General features: G+C 55.6%; 4 protein-coding genes across 4 annotated transcripts in view; 3 read left to right on the plus strand and 1 right to left on the minus strand.

Annotated features, from left to right (window-relative positions):
* The window catches only part of VOLCADRAFT_91272 (uncharacterized protein), a gene marked incomplete at both ends in the record, with an annotated part of 3,971 nt that extends 3,111 nt beyond the window's left edge, over positions 1–860 (plus strand). The window contains one exon of the mRNA XM_002950711.1: positions 319–860. Within this exon, the coding sequence (XP_002950757.1) occupies positions 319–860 (542 nt within the window). The remainder of the gene's footprint in view (positions 1–318) is intronic.
* Positions 861–2,467: 1,607 nt separating this feature from the next.
* On the minus strand, positions 2,468–5,998 carry VOLCADRAFT_104865 (uncharacterized protein). The gene is made up of 7 exons (XM_002950812.1): positions 5,856–5,998; positions 5,594–5,770; positions 4,924–5,009; positions 4,614–4,643; positions 4,248–4,352; positions 3,411–3,437; positions 2,468–2,964 (listed from the first exon to the last, which is right to left on the minus strand). Exons 1-7 carry the CDS (start codon positions 5,962–5,964, stop codon positions 2,851–2,853), a joined length of 648 nt encoding a protein of 215 aa, XP_002950858.1. The 5' UTR covers positions 5,965–5,998; the 3' UTR covers positions 2,468–2,850.
* A 1,663-nt stretch (positions 5,999–7,661) lies between these two features.
* On the plus strand, positions 7,662–11,252 carry VOLCADRAFT_91274 (uncharacterized protein; the record flags this gene model as incomplete). Its single annotated transcript, XM_002950712.1, has 7 exons — positions 7,662–8,190; positions 8,618–8,719; positions 9,206–9,516; positions 9,580–9,603; positions 9,935–10,102; positions 10,423–10,606; positions 11,038–11,252. The coding sequence occupies 7 exons, from the start codon at positions 7,662–7,664 to the stop codon at positions 11,250–11,252; spliced, it is 1,533 nt and encodes a 510-aa protein (XP_002950758.1).
* Positions 11,253–11,933: 681 nt separating this feature from the next.
* On the plus strand, positions 11,934–13,752 carry VOLCADRAFT_104866 (uncharacterized protein; the record flags this gene model as incomplete). The annotated part of the gene is made up of 4 exons (XM_002950713.1): positions 11,934–12,059; positions 12,134–12,265; positions 12,308–12,616; positions 13,268–13,752. 4 exons carry the CDS (start codon positions 11,934–11,936, stop codon positions 13,415–13,417), a joined length of 717 nt encoding a protein of 238 aa, XP_002950759.1. The 3' UTR covers positions 13,418–13,752.
* Between the last annotated feature and the right edge of the window lie 617 nt (positions 13,753–14,369).

Here is a 14,369-nt window from a genome sequence, read left to right on the forward strand (position 1 = left end):
GCAGCGGCAGTGTCTATCGTAGCAGTAACGACAACGGCACTACCGGTAGCAGCGCCGCCGCCGCCGCCGCCGCCGCCGCCGCCGCTGCCGGCCCTATCGTCACCAGTGGCCGCGGAGGCGGAGTCGATCGCACGGATTTCCGGCGCGCCTTCGCCGCGTTTGGTGGCCGCCGTCGCAGACGCCACCTGCGGGCCTTAAAAAGCTCCGGAACCGGCACCGCTGCCCTCAACGGACCCATGGGTCGATTTATATATCTCGGATCGACACCCACGATCCTAACTCCTGGTTCTGGCGGCGTCGTGGCTGCGTTGCCTGCAGGACGCACTGCCCGCAGCCGTCAGCTGGCCGAGGCTTCCGTCAACAAGATCTCGTACGGCCGAGGCAAACGCTATGCTGACTCCCCCGACGCCACGGAGGATACGGACGCCGCCGCCCTGGACCCAATTGAACTGCGCTACAGCACCGGCAGCGGCCCTGGCAACGCGTACGGTAGTGAATACGACACAGAGGATACGGCAAAGACGACGGCAACAGCGAGTTTGGCGTCCGATGATCAGGTTCTGGATTTTATTCAGGCGCTAATCACTCGCGTCGCCGGGCCGCAGGTCGCCGTCAAAGTGGGCGTCGACGACGGAGGCGGCGCCGCCGCCACCGCCGCAGCCGCCGCCGGCGCTGACGCCATCCGTACACGCCAAGCGGTGCCGTTTCCGCAAGTCGCCTCCAGATCGCGCGTGGACGATAAGCCTGCAAATGCCAACGTGAATCCCATTGTCCTTCCGGGACTTCAACGATCGGGTCCTGAGATCAGCCATGGCGGGGTTGGAAAGCTCTCGGCCCCGTGTCCCCCCTGCAGGTGCTGATTTCGAACTTGGCGGTTAGGAGACGGCACATACGTTAGGCCAGGGGCCGTCTCAATCCACCGGTTCAGAAGGGAAGGGGAGGGAAGGTATGGATGCGTGTGTGTGTGCTGTGGTAGAGGTGGAGCGGACTTATGTGTGTGTATGTGTGTGTGTGTGCGTGTGTCGTGTGCGCTTTAAATTGTTGTCGCTGTCTTTTTTAGCGTGTGTTTGTCTGCATGTATGTATGTATGAAATTGTTTTCTTGTAAACTGCGCCGCGTTAAGAGCACTCAGGCGTGTAGTCTTGGGGTTCGGGGTTTGGGGGAGTCCCCGGGACACACACACCCGGGACCCTCCCCCACCGGACAGACCTGGGTGTACTACACCTCAGGCTGCCAATAGCCGTGACCGGATTTTTTTTACTGTTTCTGGGATTTCAATTTGTACTTGAATTTCAATTTGGTGGGTTGTGAACCTTTGTAGTGGGCCTTGGCGCGCTTCTGACGGGTCGTGGCGGGCGGTACGATGGTACGATGTCGTAGTGATACTTTGTACAGCGCTCCTAATAGGATGACCCTGACCCTGCGATGAGAAAAAGGAAAAACCCAAATCATACGTGACAGAACAGTCCCTTTTAGTACACTGCGGCCGCCTGCTCTGCTGGTTTAAAAGTATGCTTTTGCCACTGATCACACTGGCACTGGCACACGGGAACTATCTGTCGTTGGGGGGAGAAGTTGGCGTCGTAGTGGTCCGCCACTTGACACACAGAAACCGTGTAGCGGTGGCTATTCGTCTTTCGTGCAACTCCCCTTGTCCTTGGGCACCGTATGAACGCGTACCTCAACTCTCCCATCATCTTTTCCTGTCCCTTCCTGCTGTCGATGTTCTTCGCTTCCGCTTGTTCCATAAAGTGGCACTTTTTATTATCATACAAATATAAAATAATAATAATATTATTATCATATGAGGCAATTGGAGAGGGAGTGCTGGCGCGGGGAGGCGTGCTTTTCCGCTCAAGCGGTGGTGTGGGTGTGGGTGTGGGTGTGGGTGTGGGGGTGTGGTGAGGGTAGGCATGTAAATTGGCTGTCTCGCAAGGCCGAGTTTTGCGTTTTTACAACCTGTATGCGTCAGAGACGCGATGGGAGGCAGGGGTCGTGACCGTGTGGTGGGGTTGGGGGGGAGGGGGCAGCGGTGTCACTCTGCAGCTGGAGCGGCGTATGCTGGATGTTCAGAGGTCGCTGGTATTAGCTCGCTGGTCATGAGTTAGTAACTTATCGTACCTTTAGGGGCTGGGAGAGAAAATGTTTTTCCTTCCTGTCCGTTTCCTTCCCCCTCCCCAACTGCGAAACCCAAACATCCTGTTGAAGCGCAATAGCATTATGAGAACATTTTTTCAAAGAGGAGATTGCTACGAGCTGAGGAAGATTTATAACACTTGCTGGAGGAGCCCAGTTGTAGCCCTGTCTGTGGTGGTGAAGAGATTTGGTAGTAGTGAAGGAGAGAGAATGTAAAAGAAGGTACTACTACCTGGCAGCTGGAGAAAGCGGCAGGAGAGAGGATCCAGAGAACAATCTCGGGTACCAGAGAAAAAATATGTGGATTTTACGGAAGAGGCTAACGACGGAAAACAAAGGAAAACTTGCAGTAGTCGGTCTCCTGCCGCCGTTGCATATATATGTATATTGCTTTCATCCATTGGAAAGTTCGTAACCGCTGTGATTGCAAACCGGCGGGAGAAGGCCGCTCCAGAGAACGACCTGAACAGCTGCAATCAAATTTCAACAATTTTAAATATTTTACCAAAACAGACATCTCGGCACCGATGCGTACATGCGGGACATAGGAGACCCCAAAAAGCCCTTTCCCAACCCTCCTCAACCACACGGGTGTTACCACAGCTCGATTACCGTTCTTGTTAACCCCTTCTCCCCCTCTCCCTCTCTCCCTCCAGACGGTGGAAGAAAAGGACCTGGGACGTCTTCTTCTTCTCCTTCTTTTCCTTCTTCCCCCTACTTGACCAAGAGCGCCACTCCGCCTGCACTGCTCCTCGCACACGCCAAGTCGGAGGCCACGTAGAAGAAGGTGTAGGTCTTGGGCTTGGTCTTGGGTGTTACCTCCCATACCTGGTCCGTACGACAAGGAAAACCCGTCCACAAACAAACCCCTCACGCAACGGCGGTTTGAGGTTCCCTTGAAAGCGGGGGAAAAGGAGGGTCACCACCCTCAGGCCGTGGGTGAGGTGAGGTGAGAGGCAGAGCATGCAGACGTCTCTCACACGACAGGTCTTCTCGAGACTGAGACCCTTGGCTTGTTGGGGGATGGTGGGGCACCAGACGATAAACATACATACAAACAGCCCCCCATGCGACCGACCGGCTGATGATGATGATGATAACGATGATGGGTTCACAGTTCCCGGACATGTTCCGCTATCATCCATGAGGGGGCACATCGCACCGCACATCCACATCCACAACGACAACAACAACGACAACAACAACGACAACAACAACGACAACAACAACAAGAAGATCTGCCCTTTCCCGGCAAACCTATTAGCGGCTCTTACCTTGTTCCCTGAGAACAAGATGTCGACCTGAAGGGTATGGGTCCGCAGGAGAAGGGTGTGTGTGTATGCGTGTTTGCGTGTGTTTTTGTGTGTATGTGTGTGCACGTGTGTGCGTGTTTGCGTGTGTTTGCGTGTGTGTGCGTGTGCGTGTTTGCATGTTAGGGTGGGTAACATATGCGAGGAAGTGGGAAGTGAACTGTGTGTTGAGGGCCAGATGGCAGTGTGTGGCAGTGTGCGGTGGTGGACTAGTCAGGACGAGATAGGTGCAAGGTGGTAGGAAGCAAGCGCGGAGCTGGGGGGAAAGAAAGAGCGTTAATATAGCTTGGACAGCCGACAGCAGGGGGGACCGGCAAAGGGGGGAGGGGAAAAGGACTGGAGAGGAGCTGGACACGGATAGAGTGCGGCATCCAATCCGTATCGGCAGATTGCGGAATGCGGCCAGTCTCCTTACCCTGGCTGCATCGGGAACGAGACGATGTGCGCTTTTACGGCCCCTCGAGACCCTCCCCCTTATTTATCTAAAGCTGTGGCTAGTGTTCTCCCCGAAGAGACTGGGAGACTGACTAGGCGCATCGCGCGCATTTGCACATCGAGCCCTGGGGAGGACGATGACGCCCACATCACTCTGGCGTTTTTTTTTCACAATAAATAATATGATAACTAGCTATGGCGCCACGCGGTCCCCTCCGCGGGCGCTTTAGGACGGGCACCTTCCCCGTGTGTGCGGAGCTTTGGTAACCAATTTTGTGCGTTACCCATCCATCCATCCATCCATCCATCCATCCATCCATCTACTACTGCTCAAGCCTCCTCGGCCCCGTACACCCCCTTCCTGACCTTATTGAACTGGAAATCCAGCTCCCCAGTCTCCGGCCGCCAAGAGTTCATCTTCCCCCGGATGAAGAAGTCGAAGGGCCCCAAGGAGCTCTCCAGGGCCAGGGTCTAGAGGAAAGGAGGACAGACAGACAGACAGACAAATATGAGATAAACATTTTGGGACAGCCATACAGACAGACAGACATACGGGCAGAATTACTAAGCATGGAGGCACCACTCAGGTGGAGGGGTGACCAACCAGCATACGGGTTACCGCTACCAGCAAATCGCATCCCCTGCGGCCCCCACCCCCTTCTCTCCCATGGTGGTGTGTTTGCACCAAATATTGTTTTCTTAAACAATTAAAGCAGCGAAAGCACGACACACCTTGGCCGTTTCATCCAGCACAAAGTCCTCCTGCGTGCGGGCGTTACGAGGGTTCAAGGGGCTTCATGGGACTTTCTTATTGTTTTCCACTCGGAGCTCTTTCAGGATGTGCGTGTGCGTGTGCGGGGGGAAAAGGGTAGCAGTAGTAGTAGCGGGGATTTGTTCGGAAAAGGGGGAAACACAGGCGCTGACGTAATGCTGACACGTGCACCGACATAGCGCTGCCTCCTTCTTCTCCTTCCTCTTCTTCTTCCAACCTGGCCAACACGCTCCTTCCTCCGGACATACACACATACGGACAAACACGAACCTTGACAGGAATATATTGAAAAGGCCGGAATTTGGTGGCGGTTCCAAAAACCAGCCGCCACTTGCCCGCGATGCTTGGAGTGGGGCCTGAGGGAGAGCATTGCGATTGGGCGCGGGATCCCCACTTACGGTCAGACACACAGACAGACAGGCAGACAGACAGACACACAGGGTTACACCACATGCCCCAGGTGTATGTGTGCAGTGCAACGCAGCCGTGCCTGCAGAGCAGAGCGCAGGGCGCAGAAGGCCCCACTACGGCAGCGGACTTGCGCCCATCTGTGTTCGTTAGTTATTAGTTAGTTTGATAACGCAAAGTGAGTTTAGAGGGTCCCACTGGGGCGCATCGAGTGGTGTGTTCACTTCCCGTCAACTTACACAAGAGTGTCAAGGAGCTGGGGGAAAAGTGGGGTTGCGAGATCGCAGCTAAGCGACGTGGGGAGAGTTGTAGTTTCTTCGGCTTCTTGGGTTTTTCAGTCAAGGGCCAGCCTCATGGTGGACGCTAATCGCGATGGAGACCGCTGGATAGAGAGCCCAAGGCAGAACACAAGCGTCTGATGGAGATATGGGTGCAGGAGGTTAGCGACCATGTACGGCACAACCGGCTCTAACCGGCTCGAAATGCTCGTTTCTAAAACCACGAATGTATGCAATTCGCAATTATTACTTACTAGACTTTTCTTGTGCGACGATCTGTTCCAGCGCCAAGAGGGCACCCTCCACAGTCTCGGCCGGAATGGATTTTGTCGCAGCGGCCCGCTTCAGCAGCTGCAGGGCATTGGACTTGCTGACTTCCGATACGTTGGACCTGTACGTTCCTAACGCCTGCTTTTCGATGTCAGATAAGGCTGCATCATGACGGGAAGTTACAGCCGACAAAGTTAGGAAGCAGATGTAGAAATCCAAAGTATTTTCCACGAGAATGTCGTATACCTGGTGGTGCTGCAGCGGCCCTGCATGGCAAATGCACACGGCGAGAAAGACTCGGCCGATGGATTGCACACGGCCCAGATCGTAATGGAGTAAAGCAAGTGACTTGCATTTTTGAGTGGCTGGCCGTTAGCACAAAATGACTTGAACTTTGTAGATAGAGACGTAAAGGTTTCCAAATTTTCCATGTTGAATGAACCTAACCGTTCCAACTGACATGTACGGCTTCTCGAAGTTGGTGTACAAAACTCACGCCCCCCATACTAGTACATAACTCATGCCTCGCGTATTGCCAGTGTGTCCACACCAGGCGCATCTCCGGTCCTCCTTGTATCATGCCCCCTCAACTGCCTTACACCGCCAGCCAGCCCTCTGACGGCTAGCGTTCGTACGGCAGTACTTCGTTTTTCCCCTGTTCGTTGCCATCTCACGGTGGGACACTAACCACAGGCCTCCATCTTCGTCATCACGCTCCCCTCGCTCCCTGGCTCCGAAACCATTCCGTAATCATTGATAAATGCCTGCTGCTGTATCTCTACTCTCAGTGGGCTGCTGGCCTGCCGCACGTTGAAAAACCCATAGCCAAACCGATAGAAAAACACGCCTGATATGTTGCCCAGCAATTCCGACGCCCTACTTGCTTTGCACCTTGCGAGCTCTCATCTCGGAGAGTCTAACCACAGCTTCCGCGATTTCCGGCTGTCACGTCATCGTATTTCATATCGCTGTGCCAAGCATGTCATGAAACTTTGCAAAACATACGTATAGATTTGTTGTAATGCTTCAGAGATTTGGACCTCCTGCTAGGAAATGAGCCTCGTCCGAGGCGGAAACAAACTGCAGGCCTTCGCCGATGCCGGGATTTCGCAGCGATGCAACACAAGCACCACGCAAATCAAAAGAGCTTTACCACCATTTTTTATTATAAAATTCCTATTTGTCAAAAACCACTTTGTTTCGTTGCCTCGAACGCATGCACGCACACCTCGAGGCGTTTCCGCTTCCACTCTCGTACCGTACGCTTTCGGTTGCTCCTTGTGCACATATCACACAAACAAAACGTCCTCCAAACAGCCCTACTAGCTACTTTGTTTCATTCGGGTTGTTGCCATCATCACCTGTTTGCGATTTTCCACGTGTTTCCACTGCCACTCGTGGCTAGCAGCTGGCCAGGCAACTACAACCCAAGTCTCTACATATCGTCAGTGACAGTGACTACGCCGCTCCACCTCCCCGCTCCCACCCCGCTGACTGCTTAGGTGGCTCACAGCGCTTTGCAGGTGGAGAGGTGCACAACAGATCAGCTTGTTCTCAGGCGTCAAGGCAGATGCATTTTTGTCACAGTCCATTCACCCAGCCCACTGCCTCACCAACCCCCCTGTTGCTCACCCCACCTTGACTATTCCCCCCGATTAGCCTTTCGCGCTTTGCCTCCCTGCCCCAATCCCCTCTATTTTCATCGTACGATAAATGGGAATGTTCCAAATGGGTTTTCCTGCAATAGCTTTGTCCAGTTTCGCTTTCCCACCCGGCCATTTATCTATCCCGCACACGCTGTTTGGTTTGCGGTTGGTTTGGGTCCCGAAGCTGAGGAGTCCCGCCCTTCAAGCTGCAGCTTCGTTACATCAGCACACCAAAAGATGCCTTGTCACGAACCCATCGACCGCATCGATTTGGTAGTGGGGAAGAACGCACATAGGCCACGTGTGGGGACATATCCTATATAGGAACCAACGAATCCATCCGATAAACTGCCGCAACTCCTCCCCTCACCACCACCCCAGTGTCATACCTGGTACAGTGGCAGAGATGCACGACCGGCGTTGCATAGACTTCCAAAACTGCCGCCATATGGGCATCAGCTCCGAAACCGCCACCGCTGGAGAGCAGCGAAAGGTCGTACGCGGGGAGTCGTCGTCGCCGCGGCCGCTCGGAGTCCTCCTTCCCCTCCTCTTCGCCATAGCTTGCGTGACCTGCTTTCCATATCCCTCACGCGCCACGATGACAGCATCTCCAGTTCAATCATCGCCACAACGGCAACAACGGCAACTTCTAACCGCCAACGACTGTGGCGCGCTGGTCGAAAAGTACGGCATTCTGCCAGGCTTCAGTTGGGGCACCGCGGGAAAAGATGATCGAAGGGTGTACGACACGTCGGGTTGCGATGCTCGGATTTGCGAGTACTGGAGGGCCAAGTACGGTGTCATACCGCACGCATCCTGGGGTCGGCTCCCAGACCCTCTGAAGGCTTCCTGGGAATGGCGGCGCCCCTCACCCGCCTTCGGGGAGGGGGCCAACAAAAGCTGCAACGGCCTATCCTTGGGTAGGGCAGGGTGGGGTGGGGTAGAGTGAGGCAGGGTGGGGGTACGAGGTACTTGTCAGTCAGTCAGTCAGTCAGTCAGTCGGAATGGAAAAAAGTTAATATTTGGGACGACGACGTGGATTGTGGGACGAGTGCTACCGCAGGAGGTTGTGCACATGAGGGGAAGGCGAAGGGACATCATACCGGTGGCGACACCGATGTAGAGGTGTGGAGTTGTTGTTGCTGCTGAATGAACAAGGCGTCATCGTCGCTGACTGTCGCCCCAGTGGGTGCCCCCGTGGCACAGTGGCGCGTAAAAGCAGGGTGATGCTTCCTCACTCTCTTCCCTTTACCCTTTCCTCACCTTTTTTACCTCCTCTGAGACCCCTCCCGCCTCAATACCCAGCTCAATCCCCCGTGCTCTGCCGTACCGTGCCGTGTTACTTCCCCTCCTGCCGCTCAGCCTCCGACCTCAAGGAGCTTGTCCGCAGGTTCGCCCCCGTCCTCCGGTTCTACAGCGGGGCCCAGGGGTACCCCATCACCGCACAGACATATTTTGAAGCAGGTGGTGCTCGCTCCTTACCGCTGTGCCGCAATGAGCTGAAAGCTGCGATGATGACATAAGGCGATGAAAAAAAGGCGATGAAAAAAAAATAAATAAGGCGATGTATTGATGCGTTGCTCTTCAACATAAGGCGATGTCGCTGCGTCGTCGTGCTACCACATCATATATAAAATCAGGCTATAAAACTGTATTAAAGCTGTGCTGTTGCACATGCTGCACCGCCACACACACACATGCTGCACCGCCACACACTTCGATAGATGTCACCCACGGTTCCTGGAACCGCACCTACCTAAGCCCCCCCCCCCCCGCGCGGGATATCACCCCACGCACGCGTACAGAACTCGCCAACCCCAACCCCACATGCACCAAGAAGCACGGCACACACGCCAAGCCCTCACAAAAGGCACCACTCGCCCTCGCAAAGTATTTTTGACTTATGCGGCCCCCCTCACCCATCTGTTGCCTAATAACGCAACGCTCCAGGGTGCCATAAAAAGGAATGCTCAATGGCCAGCTGGCTAAATAAGGCGCGAGATCCAAACGCGCACGTTTACTTTGGCGTCAACATTTGCGGAGACTCCCAAATCCGAATCAGGTACCACTTTTTCTACGCATGGCAGCCCCCCTGCGCCACCAGCCCCATCCCCGAGCTGCCGTACAGTGTCGGTGATCACCAAGCGGACTGGGAGACGGTTACCGTGGTATTGTCGGAGGACAGGTTGCGAATCGCTGCCGTGTCGTACAGCCAACACGGCGGCTGGTACACTCGTGTCGGGGGTCGGCATGGATTCGAGGTGGGGGGAACGGGGGGCGTGTTGCACGCATGTGTGTGTATGTGTGTGTATGTGCCTGCGTAGGGGTCGTGGTTGGGGTTAGGGACGGTGGGTGGGCGGGTGGGTGAGAGTCTACATGAGCGGTACGTGGGTGGGCACAGATCTACTACCGCTGCCGCTGGCCGTTACATTACCACCTTCAAGTGGGGCCAACCAACTCAAACTACTTGACGTGGCCAAACCTGCCCACTTCTTCATCTGGGGCCCTGATTGCTGTACCACTGCTCCTGCTTCTGCTGGCTGCTGCTACTCCTGCTGCTACTCCTGCTACTGCTGCTACGGCTGTAACTGCGCCGGCTACTGCTGCCCCTAGCTGCCGCTCCATCTGTTACTGGTCTTGCTGATGTTGCTGAGTTTCCGGCTGTTCCTGGTGTCGCAGGTGTCGGACGGCCGGCCGGTGGTGTATGTGGGTCAGACAGCTCATGGGAGCTACCACGACTCCCTCACCAAGCAGGTGATGGACCTGCAATCGTGCGCCTATTTCGGAGATCTGCGCGGCGGAGGACTCAGCTGGAATACGGGCAGCGCACCGCTAGTGGAGCTGACGGTGCGTCCGGCGGGCGATGGTGGGTGGTTAGGAGGAGTGGGGGGGACGTAGTTGTATCTGGCTGCGTAGATGTGCGCATGAGTTGGCCTCCGCCGCAGCATGCCCCTAAAGCTTTTAGTTCCATCAAACTCCTCCTAATCTCATTCCTTTTGATTAACAGACCCCTCTCTTCGTCTTCGTAAACAACTCCCGTTAACACTTGCTGCGAGCTTTCTGTCCTCATCTTGACGTACATTTTGTCTTCATCTCGGAGGCACTCCCACCTGTGCGTGCACGTGTGTATGTGTGTGCACGTGAACGTGTGTTTCGTTGTTTGGCAGGCCGACTCAAACGAGACATGGATTGCCGCCACAGTGGCTTCGCCCCATCAGGCTATTTGGTGGAATGCGGGCACTGGCGTCAGCCTCAGCGTATCCAAGTTCGCACCGACCTGCGACATGGAAGCCTGCACGGGTGTCGGCTTTGACCTGAGCAGCTTCGCCGGAGTCGGCTTCAAGGATGCCGGTGTGTGAGTGTGCATCTGTTTGTGAGTACGTTTGTGTCTGTCTGTCTATGGGCGTTTTTGTTATTTGTTTTGTGTGGCTGTGTAGTATGCGTTTTGTGTTTTTGTGTAGCGTGCGTTTTATGTTTTTGTGTGGCTGTAGTAGTATGCACCAAATGACTAGACCTGGTGACGGATTCCAATTCGGTAACACCGTGCACATGCGCCTGTACATTTATATGTCTGTACGTGTCAATCTAATCGACATGCAGGAAGGTAAGGTCACCGGTGCCAGGTAGAAGTACACCACCGTGCACATGCCTCGCCACACACGTGCACTGCAAGAATGCACAGCCACGGTGGCTTTTCCCATCGACCAAGGTTAACCAAGATCCCAAGCCTAAAACTCGCAACCCCAAATCCCCCCCTCTACCCGCCCCGACTCGCCCTCCAGGCTGTTCCCAGTCGCAGTGCAAGCCGGGTTGGCGGGAGTCGGGGCTGGCCGGTTGCTTCCGCTGCCCCCAGGACTACATGGAGTGTCTGGGCACCTGCGCGCGCGGCAGCCGGTGGTATCAGTGCATCAACCCGTTCAACTGGGATCGTCAGGGCTATATGCAGGAGGGCTACGATTACGTTTTACCCTCTGGCGATATGGGGCTGCTGCTGTGAAGGGCGGGGATAGAGGGAAGTAGAGAAGGGGAAATGCAGAAGGAAGATGAAGACCATTTTGAAGATGACGGGGATGGGTAAGGTAATATTGGGCGGAGGAGGAAGAGGAAGGGAGGTGGATAGGGAGGGAGCTAGGAAGGGGATGATAGCCCGGGGAAGCGACCCGGGGCAGGCTGGATCGTCTTTTTTCGTTTTGTTGACTTTGGTAATTTGCCCGTCGCGGTTTAAGCTGGTAGAGGTGGGCGGCATGTTGGTGGTTTGCATTTTCATGGGGAATTGAGTTGCCCGAGTGCCGGCAGCCTCTTTGGTCACGGCAGCCTCAAGACTGTTTCCAGGCGATTGTCTTAAGGTTAGAAAAAAGTTAGTGTTCTACAGCGTACCTGTAGCCGTAATCACAGCGGTAGCCGTAGCCGCATCCGAAATCATTTCTGAAGTCAAAGAGCCCGCCACCGTAAGGGCCGGATTAGTTGGGGCGAGCATCCGTATGATACGAAGGGCTCACTTACAACCTTTGTAACGCTCTCCGCCTAAGCGAGCCCCACGCACCACGCACGAACGAATTTAGGCCCTTTTCGGTGATATCCAAATTTTTTGGAAGCGCGATCGCGCCCCGTTTTATTGTAATAATTTTCCGTGTTCCTGAATCGAGTAATCGTGTTATCGCGAGTACCCGTTAGCATTATGTTTCCTCTCGTACCTGGCGGCTTACCGTGGGGCCAAGACCCACTTACTTCGTCTACTCATCGATTCGTTACCGTTACGCCTGTGCGTGACGATCTCATCGTCCCGCCGTTACACCTGCCGCTGGTACGTTTTGTCTGTTTTCGATGGACGTCCGTCAGCTTAGTGCGTCCTACGCCTCGGCTCTATGATCACCGCAGGTCTTTCCTGGTAATCCTCTCCCTGCCATGCCTCCGCTTGCTGCGGGCCCTATCCGTCTCCCGAGGTCGGCGCCGCCGCCTTTAGACCCTGTCGCGGCTCTGTATTACTCTGAGTTTACCGGGGACGTGTCGGTGCGGCCGCCGCTCACGGCCGCCTTGCTCTCGATCTACCAGGTGCACCAACGTCAGTGGGTCTCGGAGAGCTGGCGGCGGGTTCAAAGTGCTGCGCGAGAATTTCATGGCTGGTTGCAGCGCCAGTCTCTCGGGCTCACCTTGCTCACCTGCGATCCTATGTCCATTGTTTCGTATCTGGTGGAATGGTGGTTCCCCCGGCACCCTGGGCGTCTGCGGGCTGACCGGCGTCCCAGCGCCAGTGCTGTGAAAGGGGTTATCTCGAGCCTTGCGACTGCTTTTAAGCAGCTGGGCCGGGAAGGGGACTATGACGCCTCTCAAAGCCGCGGGAATCCTTGCGACAGCTCCTTGGTGCGAGGCTATGTCAAGGGCTACGGGCGGGACCTTAGTGACGCCGGTTATGTGGAGCGAGGCGCCATCCCTTTGACCGCGGAGAAGTTTCGTCGCCTGGCCTGCCATCTGTGGACTGCGTCCGGCGACGAAGAGCATTTGTTTGCTCGCAGTTTGGTGCTTCGGGACTTGTCTCTATTTGCTTTAATGTGGCATACGTATCAGCGCGGTCATGATGTCGGCAAGCTGGTGTTAAGTGATTTCAGGGATCCGGTGCATGGCCGTACCGAGTACCAGGGCTGGCCGTTACCCCTACCCGCGCCTGACGGGAGTGTCTCTCCCGACCCTGTACTCCGTATCGAAGAATTGAATACCAAGACGTACAAGGGTCAGCGTGCTCCTGCGACGATGTTGCGTCCGGATCGTGATCCTATCGTCTGCGCGCTGCGGGTTCTTGCAGTGTACATGAGCACGTGTACGAGGGCCGGTACCCCTATTACCCAATACCTCTTCCGTCCGGCGGAGCGCAGTGGCCGCGCATATCGGGAGGCGCCGATGACGACCGAGGCCCTGGAATATCGCCTCGTCGCTCATCTTACCGCTGCTGGGCTATACGGTGGAGAGACGGTGCACAGTTTTCGTCGGGGTGCTTTGCAGCATGCCCAGTCTCAGGGGGTCTCCGATGAGGATCTCATGCGTTCCGCGCACATCCGCTCTCTGGGTACTCTGCACCGCTATCTGGATCCTACTAGGCACCTCGCCCGCCTCCCGGCCGGCGGGACGGGGACGGGGCTGGTGGTTTCGGAGAGTGATGATGAGTGATAAGTCTGTGCATGTTTGGTCCTGTCTCACGAGGGTGGGGAGGGAGGGCGACCTCGACTTTTTCTAGTCTTTCTCGTCGTCTATTTTCTGTAATCCGTCTTAATAAAGCTTAGTTGGTACCTGTTGTCTGACTCTGCATTCTGTGCTGGAATGGCCAAAACTCGGACTGTCTCGTCCTGGTGTGATATCCGTGGTTGGCATAGGGCCCTCCGTACTTCTGTATTTGGCATTTCTGAAGTCAAAGAGCCCGCCACCGTAAGGGCCGGATTAGTTGGGGCGAGCATCCGTATGATACGAAGGGCTCACTTACAACCTTTGTAATGCTCTCCGCCTAAGCGAGCCCCACGCACCACGCACGGCGTCCCACCCTCCATCCCCCTGCCAACCTAAAACACCCCGGCCACCCGCGCTCCGCGCGCCCCCCTCTCTGCCTTGCCTTACTCCTGCTCCCACTGTAAACTCTCCCCATTTCGTATCTCCAACTCTCTCACTCCCGTCTCCGCGTCCCCCCGACCACCCCCGGGTGGTGCACCCGGGCACCCATTATAAGTCACCTAAGTTGGCCCCGCATCGCTCCTCTGACACGCGGTAGTCATCAATTGGGGAACTGTACACTTTCCCCCGAAAACTGGACTCACCCTGATAGGTTCCCGCTGCTGTTCGAAAGGCTGCTGCCAGTTGTTCTGCTATCTCTTCGATAAGGGGTGTCAGTCTACGTCGTAGCCTCGCCTCCTGTGATTCGTGTATCCATCGCAGAGATCCTGCCCTACCCGCCAGAAAAACTGTTCCAGCGTGTCCGTCAGACCGATCACCATAAGTTCTTTGCGCCGCCCCACAAAAGTTGACTGCCGTCCTCGGAGCCCAAAATCCTCCGATTCGTAATGCCACTATCGCTCCTGGGTCTGAGGCCGCGTTGGGCTCGAACGTGCCTCTGAGTGACATGGCCTTGTCT

The sequence above is a fragment of the Volvox carteri genome (genome assembly GCF_000143455.1).
Source record: "Volvox carteri f. nagariensis unplaced genomic scaffold VOLCAscaffold_20, whole genome shotgun sequence".
In the NCBI taxonomy this organism is placed as follows: Eukaryota; Viridiplantae; Chlorophyta; class Chlorophyceae; order Chlamydomonadales; family Volvocaceae; genus Volvox; species Volvox carteri.